The sequence below is a fragment of the Rana temporaria genome, chromosome 12 (assembly GCF_905171775.1).
Source record: "Rana temporaria chromosome 12, aRanTem1.1, whole genome shotgun sequence".
In the NCBI taxonomy this organism is placed as follows: Eukaryota; Metazoa; Chordata; class Amphibia; order Anura; family Ranidae; genus Rana; species Rana temporaria.
The window spans coordinates 7103332-7120287 of record NC_053500.1 but is presented as its reverse complement, the minus strand read 5'-3'; the positions used below and the strand labels follow the sequence as shown (position 1 = coordinate 7120287).

General features: G+C 48.4%; 1 protein-coding gene across 2 annotated transcripts in view; it reads right to left on the bottom strand.

Moving 5' to 3' along the window:
- DOK5 (docking protein 5) overlaps positions 1–16956 on the bottom strand; it is a 129027-nt gene that overhangs the window by 38252 nt on the left and 73819 nt on the right. For both annotated transcript variants that reach the window (XM_040330164.1, XM_040330165.1), the window contains exons 3-4: positions 6473–6587; positions 375–494 (exon numbers count right to left, since the gene is read on the bottom strand). In XM_040330164.1, coding sequence (XP_040186098.1) covers positions 375–494; positions 6473–6587 — 235 coding nt within the window. The remainder of the gene's footprint in view (positions 1–374; positions 495–6472; positions 6588–16956) is intronic.

Below are 16956 nucleotides of genomic sequence, written 5' to 3'. Positions count from 1 at the left end.
TAAACCTTGTGGACGGTCTTCCCAGAAGAGTTGAAGGTGTTATAGCTGCAAAGGGCGGGGCCAACTCAATATTGAACCCTATGGACTAAGACTGGGATGCCATTAACGTTCATGTGCGTGTAAACGCGGGCGTCCCAATACTTTTGGTATTATAGTGTATCCCTTAAAACAAATAACAATTATTTTAGGAGACAAGACTCTTCATTACAGTCCTGAACAGCTGAGACAATGGGTCCCAAATGGAGGGGGGGGGGGGGGGAGGTCCATCAAGGCTGCTGATTTCGGATAGCATGCAGAGGTTTCAAGAGGCAGCTCAGCTACAAGTAACTTTCATGAGTGCTGGAAGACATAATAGACAAGACATTGCTACCTACCGTTCTGCTCTCTCTCCACTCCGGAAGCTAACAGGTCCGGTTCTCCCAAACTGATGTCGCTGATCCGAGTCCCAAGGCACTCTGTGTGCAGAATCTTGCACCATTCGTCCGCCTCCAACTCTGAAGGACATCACAAATAAAGGAAATGTTATGGGGGATCTAAAACAACTCCTAAAGGTATGGTACGGGTGAGAACTGGACTCCTAAAGGTATGGTACGGGTGAGAACTGGACTCCTAAAGGTATGGTACGGGTGAGAACTGGACTCCTAAAGGTATGGTACGGGTGAGAACTGGACTCCTAAAGGTATGGTACGGGTGAGAACTGGACTCCTAAAGGTATGGTACGGGTGAGAACTGGACTCCTAAAGGTATGGTACGGGTGAGAACTGGACTCCTAAAGGTATGGTACGGGTGAGAACTGGACTCCTAAAGGTATGGTACGGGTCAGAAATGAACTCCTAAAGGTATGGTACGGGTCAGAAGTGAACTCCTAAAGGTATGGTACGGGTCAGAACTGGACTCCTAAAGGTATGGTACGGGTCAGAACTGGACTCCTAAAGGTATGGTACGGGTGAGAACTGGACTCCTAAAGGTATGGTACGGGTGAGAACTGGACTCCTAAAGGTATGGTACGGGTCAGAAATGAACTCCTAAAGGTATGGTACGGGTCAGAAGTGAACTCCTAAAGGTATGGTACGGGTCAGAACTGGACTCCTAAAGGTATGGTACGGGTCAGAACTGGACTCCTAAAGGTATGGTACGGCTCAGAACTGGACTCCTAAAGGTATGGTAAGGGTCAGAACTGGACTCCTAAAGGTATGGTAAGGGTCAGAACTGGACTCCTAAAGGTATGGTACGGGTCAGAACTGGACTCCTAAAGGTCTTGTATGGGTCAGAACTGGACTCCTAAGGGTATGGTACGGGTCAGAACTGGACTCCTAAAGGTATGGTACGGGTCAGAACTGGACACCTAAAGGTATGGTACAGGTCAGAACTGGATTCCTAAAGGTATGGTACGGGTCAGAACTGGACACCTAAAGGTATGGTACAGGTCAGAACTGGATTCCTAAAGGTATGGTACGGGTCAGAACTGGATTCCTAAAGGTATGGTACGGGTCAGAACTGGACACCTAAAGGTATGGTACAGGTCAGAACTGGATTCCTAAAGGTATGGTACGGGTCAGAACTGGATTCCTAAAGGTATGGTATGGGTCAGAACTGGCCATCACATCAACATTATATAGCTAAGTCTTTGGACCTTCGGCCATTACATCTACATTATATAGCCAAATGTTCATAGACCCATGACATTTACACTTACACTCACACTCACATGGGGCCTCGCGACCACCTAATTTGCCGAATGAAAGAGCTAGAGGTGGGTAGGAATAGCAGCGCCCGGGTGGCTGGAAGGTGGGGTGAGTAGCAGAGCTCCCGCCTCTACCGCACTGGCTGCTCTGTGTCACATTCCCTACTTGTGTGTTCGGCCAATCACTGGCTCCTCCGTATCCCTTGATCCTTCCCCATGCAGTGCCGCTCAGCCCAGAGTTCTCCCCATCCAGAGCTCCGCCCCCTGAGTCGGCTGCATCCATTCACGAGCGCTGTACATTATCTCCCCTGGGGACAGGGACTCCCCATCATCTCCCCTAGGGGGGGGTGGGGGGACACTGAGAAGAAGTGCCCCAACACCAGCACTGAGAACACGCTGACGCCAGTGCTGAGAAAGAGTGCCCCGACACCAGCACTTTAAGGCTCTTAATATATGCAATTTATGCAGGTAATTTTTTATCTCTTTAATTATTTTTTCCATTTCAGGCGTGAGTGGGGCCTCATGTCTAAGTTACGCCTAAGACCTCACAAAGCCTAGAGCCGCCTCTGCTTGTGGTAACGGTTTGGTGAAGACTCTTTTCTGTTCCAGCATGACTGTGCTGCCCAGGTATACAAAGCCACCTTCATAAAGACACGGCCCAGGGCCGTTTGAAGGAATTTGGGGGCCACAAGCAAAATGGGGCCCCCAAGCACCCACCCCCCCCGCAAGCAAAGCCTACGTTAGCGCTACACTCATTTTTTACTCCCATGTTCTTACCCCCCCCCCCCCCCCCCAGTCCCTATGTTTTTCTATTCTCACCTCCCCTTTTTCACTGTAGGCTGTCGCTGTAGCGTGGCCGAGCTCCTTTTAGTCCGATGTTCTATCATTATGGGTCCCCAGTCCCCTATCAGATAGTGCCAGGGCCGGGTACCGTGCGTGGTACAGGAGATTCAGTTCCCCGTGTTCCCGGCCGGACTGAAAGGAAGTGAGCACTCAGTGTGCACTTCCTGTCAGTCCGGCCGGGAACAGGAAACTGAATCTCCTGTACCACGCGCACGGTACCCGGCTGCACTGACAGGACTCCAGAAGGAAGTATGAGGAGCTCGGCCACGCTACAGCCTGGAAAAGGGGAAGTTGGGGGCCCCAGGCCAGCTCGGGGCCCCAAGCAATTGTTTGTTTTGCCTGTCCTGTAGTGACGGGCCTGGCAAAGCCCTTACCTCAAACCTACTAGATGTCTATGGGATGGATCAGAATGCTGATTTGTACCATTTCATTTTTTTTTGGGCTGAATGGGCATAAATGTCCACAGAAACACTCGACAATCTTGTGAAAAGTCTTCCCAGTAGAGTGGAGTCTGTTTATTTACTTCTTTATTACAGGTACTTATATATCATCGTTAATTTAAGCAGCACATTACATATATTATTCATTCACATCAGTCCCTGCCCTCGAAGGAGCTTACAATGGAAGGTCCCTGACTCCTAGTCATACACACTACAGCCAATTTAGACCGGAGCCAATTAACCTAACAGCATGTCTTGGGAGTGTGGGAGGAAACCCACGCAGGCACAAGGAAGAACATGCAAACTCCTGACAGGTAGTGCCATTGATACGAGTTGAACCGACGACCCTAGTGCTGCTAGGCGGAATCGCCAAACACTTAGCGATGGTGCTGACCAGTATAGCCACAAAGTTTACCAGCATGAATGAATGAATGAATGAAAAATTTATATAGCGCGGCACATGCGAACTGAATCGCTTCTGGGCGCTAGTTGTTAGTGTCTCATGCCTTTCAGAAAAGCAGGGTTTTGATCTGCCTTCTGAAAGACAGGTGGTTTTGCTCCAACCGAATGCTGGTTGGCAAAGCATTCCAAAGCCTGGGGCCCTGGAAAGCAAACCTTCTTTCTCCTTTGGACTTGTATTTGGTTTTAGGAACCTTGACCAGATTTTGGTCGGTGGATCGCAGAATGCGGTTGCAATTGTGCGTTTTGATCTTGTCGCAAAGATATCGAGGAGCCTTCCCATGGATGCACTTATGTGTCAGGCAGAGTGCTTTGAATGCAATTCTGTCTTTCACTGGCAACCAGTGAAGGGATCTCAACGAAGGTGAGATTGAATCCCAAGATTTTTTCCCAGTCACAAGTCTAGCGGCCGTATTCTGTACGACTTGAAGACGAGCGATTTGGTACTTGGGGAGCCCGAGGTAAAGGGCATTTGCATAGTCCAGTCTGGAATTCACGATTGTTCCCACCACGACTGCTATGTCTTCTTTGGGAATAAATGGAATAAGTCTGCGTAGAAGGCGCATCAAATGGTGCGTCCCGCTGACTACTGACCCTATTTGTGCGTCCATTGTCATGAAGGTGTCAAACGTGACTCCTAGACTTTTGACTTTGGAGCTAGGGGAGATGGTCTGACCCAGGATGGGCGAAGGTGTCCAGTTAGTTGTCGGTTGTCTCTTCCGACTGGCATTGAACATAAAGAGTTCTGTTTTAGCGCTATTGAGTTTGAGATAACTCTTAGTCATCCAGTTTTCTATTGAAGAGAGACATTTCTCTAATCTGAGATGATGATCCTTTTTTTGATATTAACCAATTTACGCCCGCAGTTCATCATACGACATCCTGTTTTTTTTAACGGGATATCTGAATCAAGGCTCGACAATATCCGAGCGCCCGGTCGCAATTTGCGACAAGAAATTGTGAACTGGCGCCAGCCGGTAATTGAGGCCGCGGCTTTGCGGCCTACAAGGCCGCAAAGCCGCGGCCTCAATTACCGGCTGTCGCGGGCCCGTCTCGATCGCGCGGCGGGGGAGGTGGGGCGCACGGAGGCGTCTGCGGCGGCGTAGCGTAAATCCCCCGGTGCAAGCCCGCCTAATTCAAATGAGCTGGGTAGGGGGCGTGGAGCATTTAAATTAGGCGCGTTCCCGCGCCGAACGTAATGCGCATGCGCCGTTCCTAAAATTTCCCGACGTGCATTGCGCTAAATGACGTCGCAAGGAGCGTAAATGGCGTCCAGCCCCAATCACGGACGACATACGCAAACAACGTAAATTTTTACATTTCGACACGGAAACGACGGCCATACTTAACATTGGTTGCCCCTCATATAGCAGGGGCAACTTTACGCGTCGCAAATCTAACGTAAACGTCGTAACTTCACTGCGTCGACCGCGCATACTTTCGGGAATTTGCGTATTTTGCAAATTTGCATACTCGACGGGGAAAAACGATGGAGGCGACACCTAGCGGCGAAAAAAAAAATGCATTTAAGATCCCACAGCGTAAGAGCCTTACACCTGTCGGATCTAATGGATATCTATGCGCAACTGATTCTAAGAATCAGTCGCATAGATACAACGGCCCAGATTAGGACTTACGGCGGTGTACATTGCGTTGCGCCGTCGTAAGCCCTTTGAGAATCTGGGCCCTTGTGTTTGGAATGGGGGGTCCAACAAGCTTATATAGGTGCGAAAGTTAAGTGTCCACAAACTTAAGACTATACATATAGGCCCGGATTCACAAAGCACGCCGACGTAGCTCCAGATACGCCGCGTAAGTGTAAGTATGCGCCATCGTATCTATGCGCCGTGCCCATAAACTGAGATACGCCTGAAAATAGGCTTCATCCGACTGACGTAACATTCCTACGCCGTCGTATCGTGGGCGCATATTTACGCTGGGCGCATTTGCCGCTCCCATAGATTTTCTATGCAAATGAGGGAGATACGCCGATGCATGAACGTAGTTGCGCCTGGCGCATTATATACGCGGTTTGTGTAAGTCGTACGTCCGGCGTAAAGTTATTCCCCATATAGGAGGCGCAACTCATGCAAAGGTATGGACCAGGGAACACAAGCCGCCATATCTTTTGTCGTTTACGTTGTACGTGAATAGGGCTGGGCGTAGGTTACGTTCACGTCGTAGGCAGTGATCCGTCGTATCTTAGGGAGTAGTTCCGACGTGATTCTGCGCCATACGTTATTCGTATCTTTATGACGCTCAATCCATCATTTGCATGGGGTCACGCCTCATTAGCATGGCTCACGCCCACTTCCACCTACGCTGGCTTACGCAGAGGAAACCCAGCGTATCTTTAAGAGCGAGTGGGAGCGAGTGCTTTGTGAATCCAGTGCTTGTATCTGTGCGCCGCGTCGGCGTAGCGTATATATCCTTCTAGCAGTTTCCAGCTCTGTAAAGGGTTAATATTCGCCACCTCTAAGAAATCCGTCTGTAGTATATCATTTTATCTTCCACAGTAAATTATCTCAACAGCCAGCAGCTCCATTTATCATGCTGTATTCCCCCTTATTATAAAAGATATTAATATGAAGAGGAAAAGACATTCCCTTTCATGTTTCATATCAAACTCTTTTTAATAGACCCTGATTGAATCAGACCGCAGCCTGTGAGGCGCGGTGAACGCTGAAAGGCGCACTGTATTTTGCATGTTAAAGAACTCTCCAGGCTGAAGATGGAATCTTGACGTCAGTGGCTCAACAGTGTCCTTATCAGATGTGCCCCCCCCCCCCCCCCAGGGCCGCCATCAGGGGGGTACAGGCATTACACCTGTAAGGGGCCCGGCTGGCCCCCCTCTCTTTTTTTTTTTTTCATTTATTTTTTTGCATTACACCTGTAAGGGGCCCGATGGTCCCCTTACAGGCCCGGCTGGCCCCCCTCTCTGCTCAAGTGGGGCCTTGCCTAAAGCTGTGAATGGGGCCCCAAAATTTGTGATGGCTGCCCAATCCCCCCCCCCCCCCTCCATCCCTTCCCTGTGGCGTTTACTCACCCGATTCACAGGCAAATGTTCTTGAGGTGTCATCGGAGAAGAAGACGCCCACTGCGTGTTTCTTGGTGGTTTTGGGGAGTCGGAGGATGTTTTTGACATTGTTCAGTTCCGTCACCTGCAAGGCAAAGCAGTTTTTATGATTTTTATTAGTACGGTATAGCCACAGCTTTAGGCTTAGTTTTCTACAACTTTCACCCAATCCATATTTGCTGCACATTCGTTATAAGTTTATCACCAGCCAAAACTTTTTTTGGGTGTTTTTGGATAGACCCCTCTCAGGTATCGTTTGCTGTTTCGGTCCCCATTTTACCCCCTCCCCCTCTCTCTGTATTAGTAACTGGGATTCTCGGCGTAAATCAGCGAGAACGCCCCCTGGCGGCCATTTTAAAAATGAAGTTAAGATACGACGGCGTAATACAATTACGCCTGTCGGATCTTTCCTGCAAACCGGCGTATCTTGTTTTCTGAATACAGAAAACAGATACGCCGGCGCAAAGTCAGAGTTATGCCGGCGTATCACGGATACGCCGGCATAACTCTACCTGAATCTGGCCCTTTGTCTTTGGGTTATGGTTCACTTGTATCTTCACTATTGCTGTCACAGTATCGCAGAGCGGCGATATAACAAAGGTATTTGGCACAATTATATTACAGAAATACACACATTGCACATTATATAATACTGTAAGAGAGTGGATTATAGGATTTTACAAGCATTTTATCTCAGCTCACACTGGAGATTCCTGTCAGGCAGGGAGAGAGAGGGGAAGAAAAGACAGCACATTACATGGTAAGACCTACCCCGAAAATAAGCCCTTCTGTGTCTTTTGTTGCCAAAATGAATATAAGACCCGGGCATATTTTCAGGAAAAAACGGTATATTAAAAAGTCCATGCAAACAAAAGAACTAAGAAAAAATATAAATCTCCACATAATAGTGTAGAAAACTCCTCCAGCTGAGGAAAAAAACACACTCGGCGCTCCCACGCCAGTGCCCAGATCAAAGGCTTATCAGAACGATGGCTGAATGAGAATGAGACGTCATATAACACTCCAGAGTGATTAGCTCAAATCCTGGATATATGATGTCGCCACTTCACTCCGCCATATATATATATATATATCGCCAGCCACTCGGGAATGTGCATGGACAAATGAGAACGCTCCACACAGTGTACCATCCACGGTATCAGTCACTCCACTGTATCCTGACTAGGTAAGATGGTACACTATGAACACAAATAATGAACCCAAAAGTTCTATGTTGAGAAAGTTTTATACAATTTTATACTCACTTTATTCACAGAAATACTATCTTTAACCCAGTCATCATTGGGGGGGGGGGGGGATTTCTGCCAGTCTGGGGGCCCTATATGTCGATAGCCTTTGGATTTTCAGCCAGCTGGAAGAACGTTTTAAACTCTTCTCTTGTCCGTCTTGTGTGGTGTTGCCCAGTACCCAGGGCCGCCATCAGAACTTATGGGGCCCCTTACACAGCTTTAGGCATGAGCCCCCTGGAGTAGAGAACCGGGGGAGGGGGTGCTGCCGCCTCAAATTGAGGAGCGAGGGGGCTGCCGTGAATTGTGAAGCGGGGGGTGCCGCCGCTAATTGAGAAAATTGAGAAGCGGGGGGGGGGCGTGAATTGAGAAACAGGGGGGGACCACGAATTGAGAAGCAGGGGGGTGCCCTGGGGACCTCTGGGCCCCTTACAAAAATAAATAAATATATACATATAAAAAAAATATATAAAAAAGGGGGGTAACCATCCGGTGCCCTGGGGACCTCTGGGCCCTTTTATAAAAATATGAAAGAAAAAAAATATAAAAATATGTAAAAAAAAAAAAATATTAAAAAAAAAAAGGGCGAGGGGGTTGCCATCCACGGCCCTGGGGACCTCCGGGCCCCTTACAAAAAAAGAAAAAAAAAAAGGGGATTGCCATCCAGGCCCATAGGGACCTCCGGGCCCCTTACAGGTGTACTGCCTGTACCCCCCTGATGGCGGCCCTGCCAGTACCTGATGTTCAGGGTTAAAGAGGTAGTAAACCCTGATGGGTTTTATTTCCTCTTTATTCCCCTGCAAAGTAAAAGCATAATTTGGTAGTATGCATCGCATTGCATTTTGAAGCAAGTGTTTTTCGCTTTAGCGTTAAAAAAAGTGCCTGAAAGAAGCTGCATCTGCAATCCCAATGTGAAAGCCGAGTGCTTTCACACTGAAGCGCTGCGCTGGCAGGGTGTCAAAAAATGTCCTGCAAGCAGCTTCTTTGCAGCGTTGAATACACCGCTCCTAAAGCCCCCTTTCCATTGGGGGAGCTTTTGTTAATGCCAAAACGCCTGAAAAATATGCCCCAGTGTGAAAGGGGTCTTAGCGGTGCTTTGCCAGTGTTTTTCGGGCGCTGGCAGTGTGAAAGGGCTCTGAAAGCACTCAGGCTTTCACATTGGGATTGCAGATGAGGCTTTTTACAGGCGCTGTACAGGGCTTAAGCAGGAAACCTGTTAGAGTCTGGAAAAGACTTGAGACCGGGGGGGAGGTTCACCTTCCAGCAGGACAACCACCCTAAAGTACAGCCAGAGCTACAATGGAATGATTTAGTTAAAAGCCTATTCATGTGTTAGAATGGCCCAGTCACAGTCCAGACCTAAATCCCATTGAGAATCTGTGGCACAGAAGCTCTCCATCCAATCTGACAGAGCTTGAGATATTTTACAAAGAAGAAGAATAGACAGAAATGTCCCTCTCTAGATGTGCAAAGCTGGTAGAGACACCCCCAAAAAGACTTGTAGCTGTAATTGTAGAGAAAGGGGGTCCTACAAAGTATTGACTCCAGGGGGCGCCATACAAATGCCCCCCCCCCCCACACTTTTCACATATTTATTTGTATAATTTTCCTCCCACTTCACAATTATGTGACACTTTATGTGGGTCTATCACATAAAATCCCAATAAAATACATTTGTAGTTTTTGGTTGTAACATGACAACATGTGGAACATTTCAAGGGGTATGAATACTTTTTCAAGGCTCTGTCTATTCTGTCTCCATCAGCAGAGCCCTACAATAACAAAATGCACCAACTATGAGCTCAACTGTCTTCTCTGCCTTTCATGATCCCCATTTATAAATATAATCTTAGCAACAAAATACTTTATGGTGAACAGATGGTAGACAATCCCGGCAACATTGTAGAAACGCAGGGATTTGTCGGCATCCTCGGTCCAATAAAATCTAATATACAGTGCGCTCCGAGAGACCACTTCAGTACTGGCTCGCCCAATAAATCCACGTTTAGAATCCCTTTGTATGAATACATTTCACTCTTTTATACTCAATATGTTACAAAAAATGTTTAGTTTCCTCCGTGCATCATATTCAATTGACCAAAAAATCCTGTCCCTCTTTCCCCCTCCATTGTCCCTCATGTTGCTCTGATCTATAGCAGGGGAGGGCTGGGCCGGGGGGCAGGGTGGCAATTGCCTCCTAGGCCGCCCTTACTTATGTTCAAAATGCCCGTTACCATTTTATTTTTTATTCTGGTCTTGGAAGTCGGGCTGACCACTAGCTGTTGCATTCCAGGAGTTGTAGTCCACGCTCAAGCTCCGGGTGGGTGGAAAACAGAGCAGCGCAGAGGATTCTTGGAAGCAGGCAGTGGCAGGGCTGCAACTTGACCCCAGGACCAGGAGAATTACCCCCCCCAGAAGGCCATGGCGTGCAAGGACCTGCTGAGCTGTGATGACTGAGGTGAGAGACCTTGACACCCCTAGCTGACCCCCATACACCCCATGTAACCTGTCCCAGTGATCAGGCTGCATTGATGTGCACTGAAGTTGGCTGCACTGGTGAGGCTGCATTGAAAAACCAGATGGGCCACGGATGGTGAGCTGATTCGACGGTTCAATGGGCCACTTGACTGGACTTGCCCCCCAGGCCTAAGGCTACCAGCCCTCCCCTGATCTATAGAGTTGTATAAATACAGTGGAACCTCAGATTACGAGTATAATCCGTTCCAGCGAATCTCGCATATCAAAGCGAGTTTCCCCAAAGAAGTCAATGGAAGCGAAAATATTTTTTTTCCGCATTGACTTCAATGGCCTGCAATACCATATGGGGCCAGAAGTTGGGTGGGCGCCAGAGAGCCTCGGAAACACTATTACATTTGATGGTGGGCGAGCGGCAAGTGATTAGGGGGGTGTGGCGGTGGGGTGTGTCCTATAGCCAACCAATCACAACACAACCGGACCAGAGCGCCTGCCCCCTACCCGGAACGAGCATAATTTGTTCTAGAAGCATGCTTGTAATCCAAACGTACATCAAAGCAAGTTTCCCCATAGGAATTCAGATAATTTGTTCCAGTGTCACTGCTAGTGTATGCACTACCGCATATGGCCAGAGGTGGGGGGGCGCCAGAGACAGTTGGAGACGCTCAGAGACGCAAAAAGACACTCAGGAATCGAGTGTCTCTGAGCCTCACTGGCGCCCCCCCGGCACCTCTGGCCACATGTGCTACATACACTTGCAAATCGAATCAGGATTTAATCGTATTGCAAAACACTCGTAAACCGCGTTACTCGCAATCAGAGGTTTTTACTGTATGTTATTCTGTGCAGTCGGCGCGCACTGTAGCCAGGGCTGGTGCAAGGATTTTTGACACCCTAGGCAAAACCAAATTTTGCCCTGCCCATGTATACCCCACCTTTTTAATGAAGTGCTAATCAAATGCAGCCTCACCAGCGCCCAGCAGATGCAGCCTCACCATCCCCCATCAAATGCAGCCTCACCAGCGCCCATCAATTGCAGCCTCACCAGCGCCCATCAAATGCAGCCTCACCAGCGCCCATCAAATGTAGCCTCACCAGCGCCCGTCAAATGCAGCCTCACCAGTGCCCATCAAATGTAGCCTCACCATCCCCCATCAATGCAGCCTCACCAGTGCCCAATGAATGTTTGCTGGCTTCCATTCATTCGGGAGTCGGAACACAGTCCTCTGACACTATGTGCCAAAGGAGCGGCAGCTGCCTGCTGATGCTGAGACTGGCTTGCTGCAGAGAGAAGAGAGTAGGAACACCAGTGACCGGGCGCCCTAGGCAGTAGTACGCCCTAGGCGGCTGCCTAGTGGTAGCACCGGCCCTGACTGTAGCAGTAAAGTGCGCGGTCTGCAACTGGCTAACCGAACAAGCTGAGGTTAGAAGCCGATTGGCTACTACGCGGAGCTGCACCAGAATTTGCACGCTCCAGTTTTAGTACACCTCCCCCACACTCTGCACTTTGTAAAACGTTACGATTGTCAGGAAAAACAAGAGTCCGGTAATGAGAGATACGAGGGAAAGCGCGGAGAACATTAATGCTCTTCTATGCCGTCCTCTGACATGCCCGGGCTGTACGAGCCGGCTTAGAATTCACAGGCCGCTAACAAAGCCTCCAATTAATGGCCTCTCTCCGGCTGTATTTTTTTCCAATTAACGGAACGTCCAGATGTACCTGTTCTGGCGGCTGACCCTGCGTCACGCCACAGAAACCGGTATTGATTGGGGTCTGGAAAATGTACAAACAGCTTCATTACTGGAACAAGAAACCGACAGGCGGGAGGAAGAACAGGACGACCCTGATGTTCGCCATGAGACCGTTTCATATTCTCTGCTGCGCATTTCCAGCACTCTTCATACAGACCGCGTCCGAATGTTCTTCTATCGGCTCCGTCCCGCAATTATTTCCCTCAGACGTCTTATTCAAATTATTTTTTATTTGTTTTTATTGCTCCACCCCGTAATGACCGGGCTATTTTTTGCGATTCGACACTACGACGCTTTAACTGACAATTGCGCGGTCGTACGACGTTGTACCCAAACAAAATTGGCGTCTTTTTTTTCCCACAAATAGAGATTTATTTTGGTGGTATTGGATTACCTCTGCGGTGATAACCACCATCTGTTTATTTCAGTGATCAGCTGTCATTGGCTGAGAGCTGACCACATAGGTAAAAGGCCTGCTGTGATTGGCCCTTTACCATATCTATGATCAGCCAAAGTGCGAGAACGGGTGGACGTCTACGGACGCCCTCCTGACAATTTAAGCCTGAGCTGTAGCCTTCTGTTGACTAAAGTGTGGGTGGCAAGATGTTAATGTTCTAATATTAACCACTTAACCCCCGGACCATATTGCTGGTCAAAGACCAGAGCACTTTTTGCGATTCGGCACTGCGTCGGTTTAACAGACAATTGCGCGGTCGTGCGACGTGGCTCCCAAACACAATTGGCGTCTTTTTTTCCCACAAATAGAGCTTTCTTTTGGTGGTATTTGATCACCTCTGCGGTTTTTATTTTTTGCGCTATAAACAAAAATAGAGCGACAATTTTGAAAAAAATGAATATATTTAACTTTTTGCTATAATAAATATCCCCCAAAAATATATAATAATTTATTTATTTTTCCCTCAGTTTAGGCCGATACGTATTCTTCTACCTATCTTTTGTAAAAAAAATCGCAATAAACGTTTATCGATTGGTTTGCACAAAATTTATAGCGCTTTCAAAATAGGGGATAGTTTTATTGCATTTTTATTATATATTTTTTACTACTAATGGCGGCGATCAGCGATTTTTTTCATGACTGCGACATTATGGCGGACACTTCGGACAAATTTGACACATTTTTGGGACCATTGTCATTTTCACACCAAAAAATGCATTAACTACTTGCCGACCGCCCACCGTCGTTATACGTCATCACTTTAGAGATGAATATCTCGGTAACGGTAGCAGCTGCTGCCACAATCGAGATATTCATCTCTTCTGTGGGCGGCCGTGTTAACGATAATGGCGGTCTCCGCGGCGAATCCGCCGCGAGATCGCCGTTATCGGTGGCGGGAGAGGGGCCCCCCCCCCTCCCGCCGCTGTTCCGCGCCCTCCGCCGCTTACCGGAGCCGTCGGTAGCGGCGGAGGAGATCGCGACCATCCGGCAGCTGAGCGGGGACGAGACTGAAGGAAAAATCTCCTTCGCCCGTCCCCATAGCTCCGCTGGGCGGAAGTGACGTCAAAACGTCAGTCCCGCCCAGCCTCTTAAAGAAACATTTTTTTTTTTGTCATTTGAAAAAATGACATTTCCAAATTTTTTTTTTTTTTTTTTGCATTTAAGCCTAAATATGAGATCTGAGGTCTTTTTGACCCCAGATCTCATATTTAAGAGGACCTGTCATGCTTTTTTCTATTACAAGGGATGTTTACATTCCTTGTAATAGGAATAAAAGTGATAATTTTTTTTTTTTTTTTTTTCAGTGTTAAAAATTGTAAAATAAATAAAAATAAATGCGAAAAGCAAAAAAAAAATTTTTTAAAGCGCCCCGTCCCGACGAGCTCGCGCGTAGAAGCGAACGTATACGCGAGTAGCGCCGACATATGAAAACGGTATTCAAACCACACAAGTGAGGTATCGCCGCGATCGTTAGAGCGAGAGCATTAATTTTAGCCCTAGGCCTACTCTGTAACTCAAAAAATGCAACCTGTAGAATTTTTTAAACGTCGCCTATCAAGATTTTTAAGGGTAAAAGTTTGACGCCATGCCACGAGCGGGCGAAATTTTTAAGCGTGACATGTTGGGTATCATTTTACTCGGCGTAACATTATCTTTCACAATATATAAAAAAATTGGGCCAAATTTATTGTTGTCTTATTTTTTCATTTAAAAAAGTGAATTTTTTCAAAAAAAAGTGCGCTTGTAAGACCGCTGCGCAAATACGGTGTGACAAAAAGTATTGCAATGACTTCCATTTTATTCTCTAGGGTGTTAGAAAAAAAAAAAATATAATGTTTGGGGGTTTTAAGTAATTTTCTAGCAAAAAAAAATGGTTTTGTCTCGTAAACACCGACTCTGAAAAACAGGCCCGGGGCTAAAGTGGTTAAAAATGTATTGTTTACTGTGAAAATAACAATTGCAGTTTGGGAGTTAACCACAAGGGGGCGTTGAAAGGGGTTAAGTGTGACCTCATCTATGTTTCTAACTGTAGGGTGGTGTGGCTGTAGGTGTGACGTCATTGATTGTGTTTCCCTATAAAAGGGAACACACAATCGATGACAGCGCCACAGTGAAGAGCGGGGAAGGTGTGTTTACACACAGCTCTCCCCGTTCTTCAGCTCCGGGGGCCGATTGCGGGACTCCAGCGGCGATCGCGTCCGTGGGTCAGGGAGCTTCGGACCAGATCGCGGGCACGCGCCCGCGACTCACGGCTAGGCAATTAAAGAGGACGTACCTGTACGTGCTTGTGCCCAGCCGTGCCATTCTGCCGACGTATATGTGCAGGAGGCGGTCCTTAAGTGGTTAACTGACAATTGCACGGTCGTGCGGCGTTGTACCCCAACAAAATTGGCGTCCTTTTTTTCCCACAAATAGAGATTTATTTTGGTGGTATTGGATTACCTCTGCGGTGATAACTACCATCTGTTTATTTCAGTGATCAGCTCTCATTGGCTGAGAGCTGACCACATAGGTAAAAGGCCTGCTGTGATTGTGATTGGAGATGGTGATTCATTGGCTGTTGCAGCACACCTGGGAGGGGCTCCGGACGCATCCTCTGCGACCCGGGCCCACTCTATTTTGAAGCCTAATCAGGCTAAAAAAAACCTGGCCACTGTAATTCATGTGCTCGGTGCCCTGAAAGGGGCCGGACGCATGAATAGGGGGTGGCTGCGTCAGCCGTGGATATAGGGTGACCACATTTCCAAACTACCATTCAGGGACACCCTCCCTTCCCAAAAATCAGCTTGTGCTGTAACGAATCACAGCACAGTGATTGGACACAAGAGGCGGGATTTATGATTTCTCCAATCACAAGCAGGGGGAGGGATTGTGCTCCTCCAGGCCAGGACAAGTACTGTCAGTGAGTAAAGCGGTGATGTGGTGGCCTTTTTGGGGGCATCAGATTGGCCCGGGGGGGGGGGGGGTGACTGTGTCAGTTTCATTCTGGGACACTGTATTGTCCGGGACACGTGGTCACCCTACGTGGATAGATTCATGAATCTATCCATGGCATATAGGGTGTGGCCTGGATAGAGGGGGCGGCACCCGGGCACCCCTAATGGACAGGCCGCCCCTGGTCTCCAGCAGGGGAACATATGACAGGGTGACAACCAGGGGAGGGCTGGCAGCCTTAGGCCCGGGGGGCAAGTCCAGTCAAGTGGCCCATCGAACCGCCGAATCAGCTCACCATCCATGGCCCATCTGGTTTTTCAATGCAGCCTCACCAGTGCCCATCAGTGCAGCCAACTCCAGTGCACATCAATGCAGCCTGATCACTGGGACAGGTTACATGGGGTGTATGGGGGTCAGCTAGGGGTGTCAGGGTCTCTCAAGCTCAGTGATCTCAGCTCAGCAGGTCCTTGCATGCCACGGCCTCTTGGGGGGGGGGGTAATGTTCCTGGTCCTGGGGTCAAGTTGCAGCCAGCGCCCAGCCCTGCGTCCCGACTCCCTGGCATGCCCTGCCTCTGCCTGCTTCCAAGAATCCGGTCCCAGGGAGTTGTAGTTTCCTCTGCGCTGCTCTGTTTTCCACCCATCCGGAGCTTGAGCGTGGACTACAACTCCTGGAATGCAACAGCTAGTGGTCAGCCCGACTTCCAAAACCAGAATAAAAAATAAAATGGTAGCAGGCATTTTGAACATAAGTAAGGGCGGCCTAGGAGGCAATTGCCACCCTGCCCCCCGGCCCAGCCCTCCCCTGGTGACAACGCAGAAGCACAGTTGTCCCCCCCCAATAACAGGAAGCGTCTTATGTGATGAGATCACCAGGTATAATTTTAATGATTTTAAAAAAATAGAAAATTACTTTTACAATGATATCAACATGTTAAAGATTATGGGCCAGATTCTCAAAGGGCTTACGACGGCGCAACGCCATTTGCGCCGTCGTAAGTCCTAATCTGGCCCGGCGTATCTATGCGACTGATTCTTAGAATCAGTTACGCATTGATATCCATTAGATCTGACTGGCGTAAGGCTCTTACGCTGTCAGATCTTAGACGCAATTTTTTTTCCCGCCGCTAGGTGTCGCCGACACAGGACCTGTTCCAGCGTGCACAAGAGAGCCGCGACATTTCGCACCAAAATTCCTAGGCAGGGCCACTTCCTTGCACCCGTCATTACTTTACATAGAGAGGCTGACCTTCCGTTATAAAACCCAATGGAGCTCTTAGGGCCAGATTCTCGTATCCTGGCGTAAAACTATGCGCATGCGCCGTCCCTAAAATTTCCCCGTCGTCTATGCAAATTAGCTATTTACGCGAGATTCCTGAACGTACGTGCGGTTAACGCAGTGAATTTACAACGTTTCCGTAGCATTTGCGACGCGTAAAGTTGCCCCTGCTATATGTGGGGCAACCAATGTTAAGTATGGCCGTCGTTCCCGCGTCGAAATTTAAAAATGTACGTCGTTTGTGTAAGTCGTCTGTGAATGGCGCTGGACGCCATTTACGTTAACGTCGAAACCAATGACGTCCTTGCGAGGT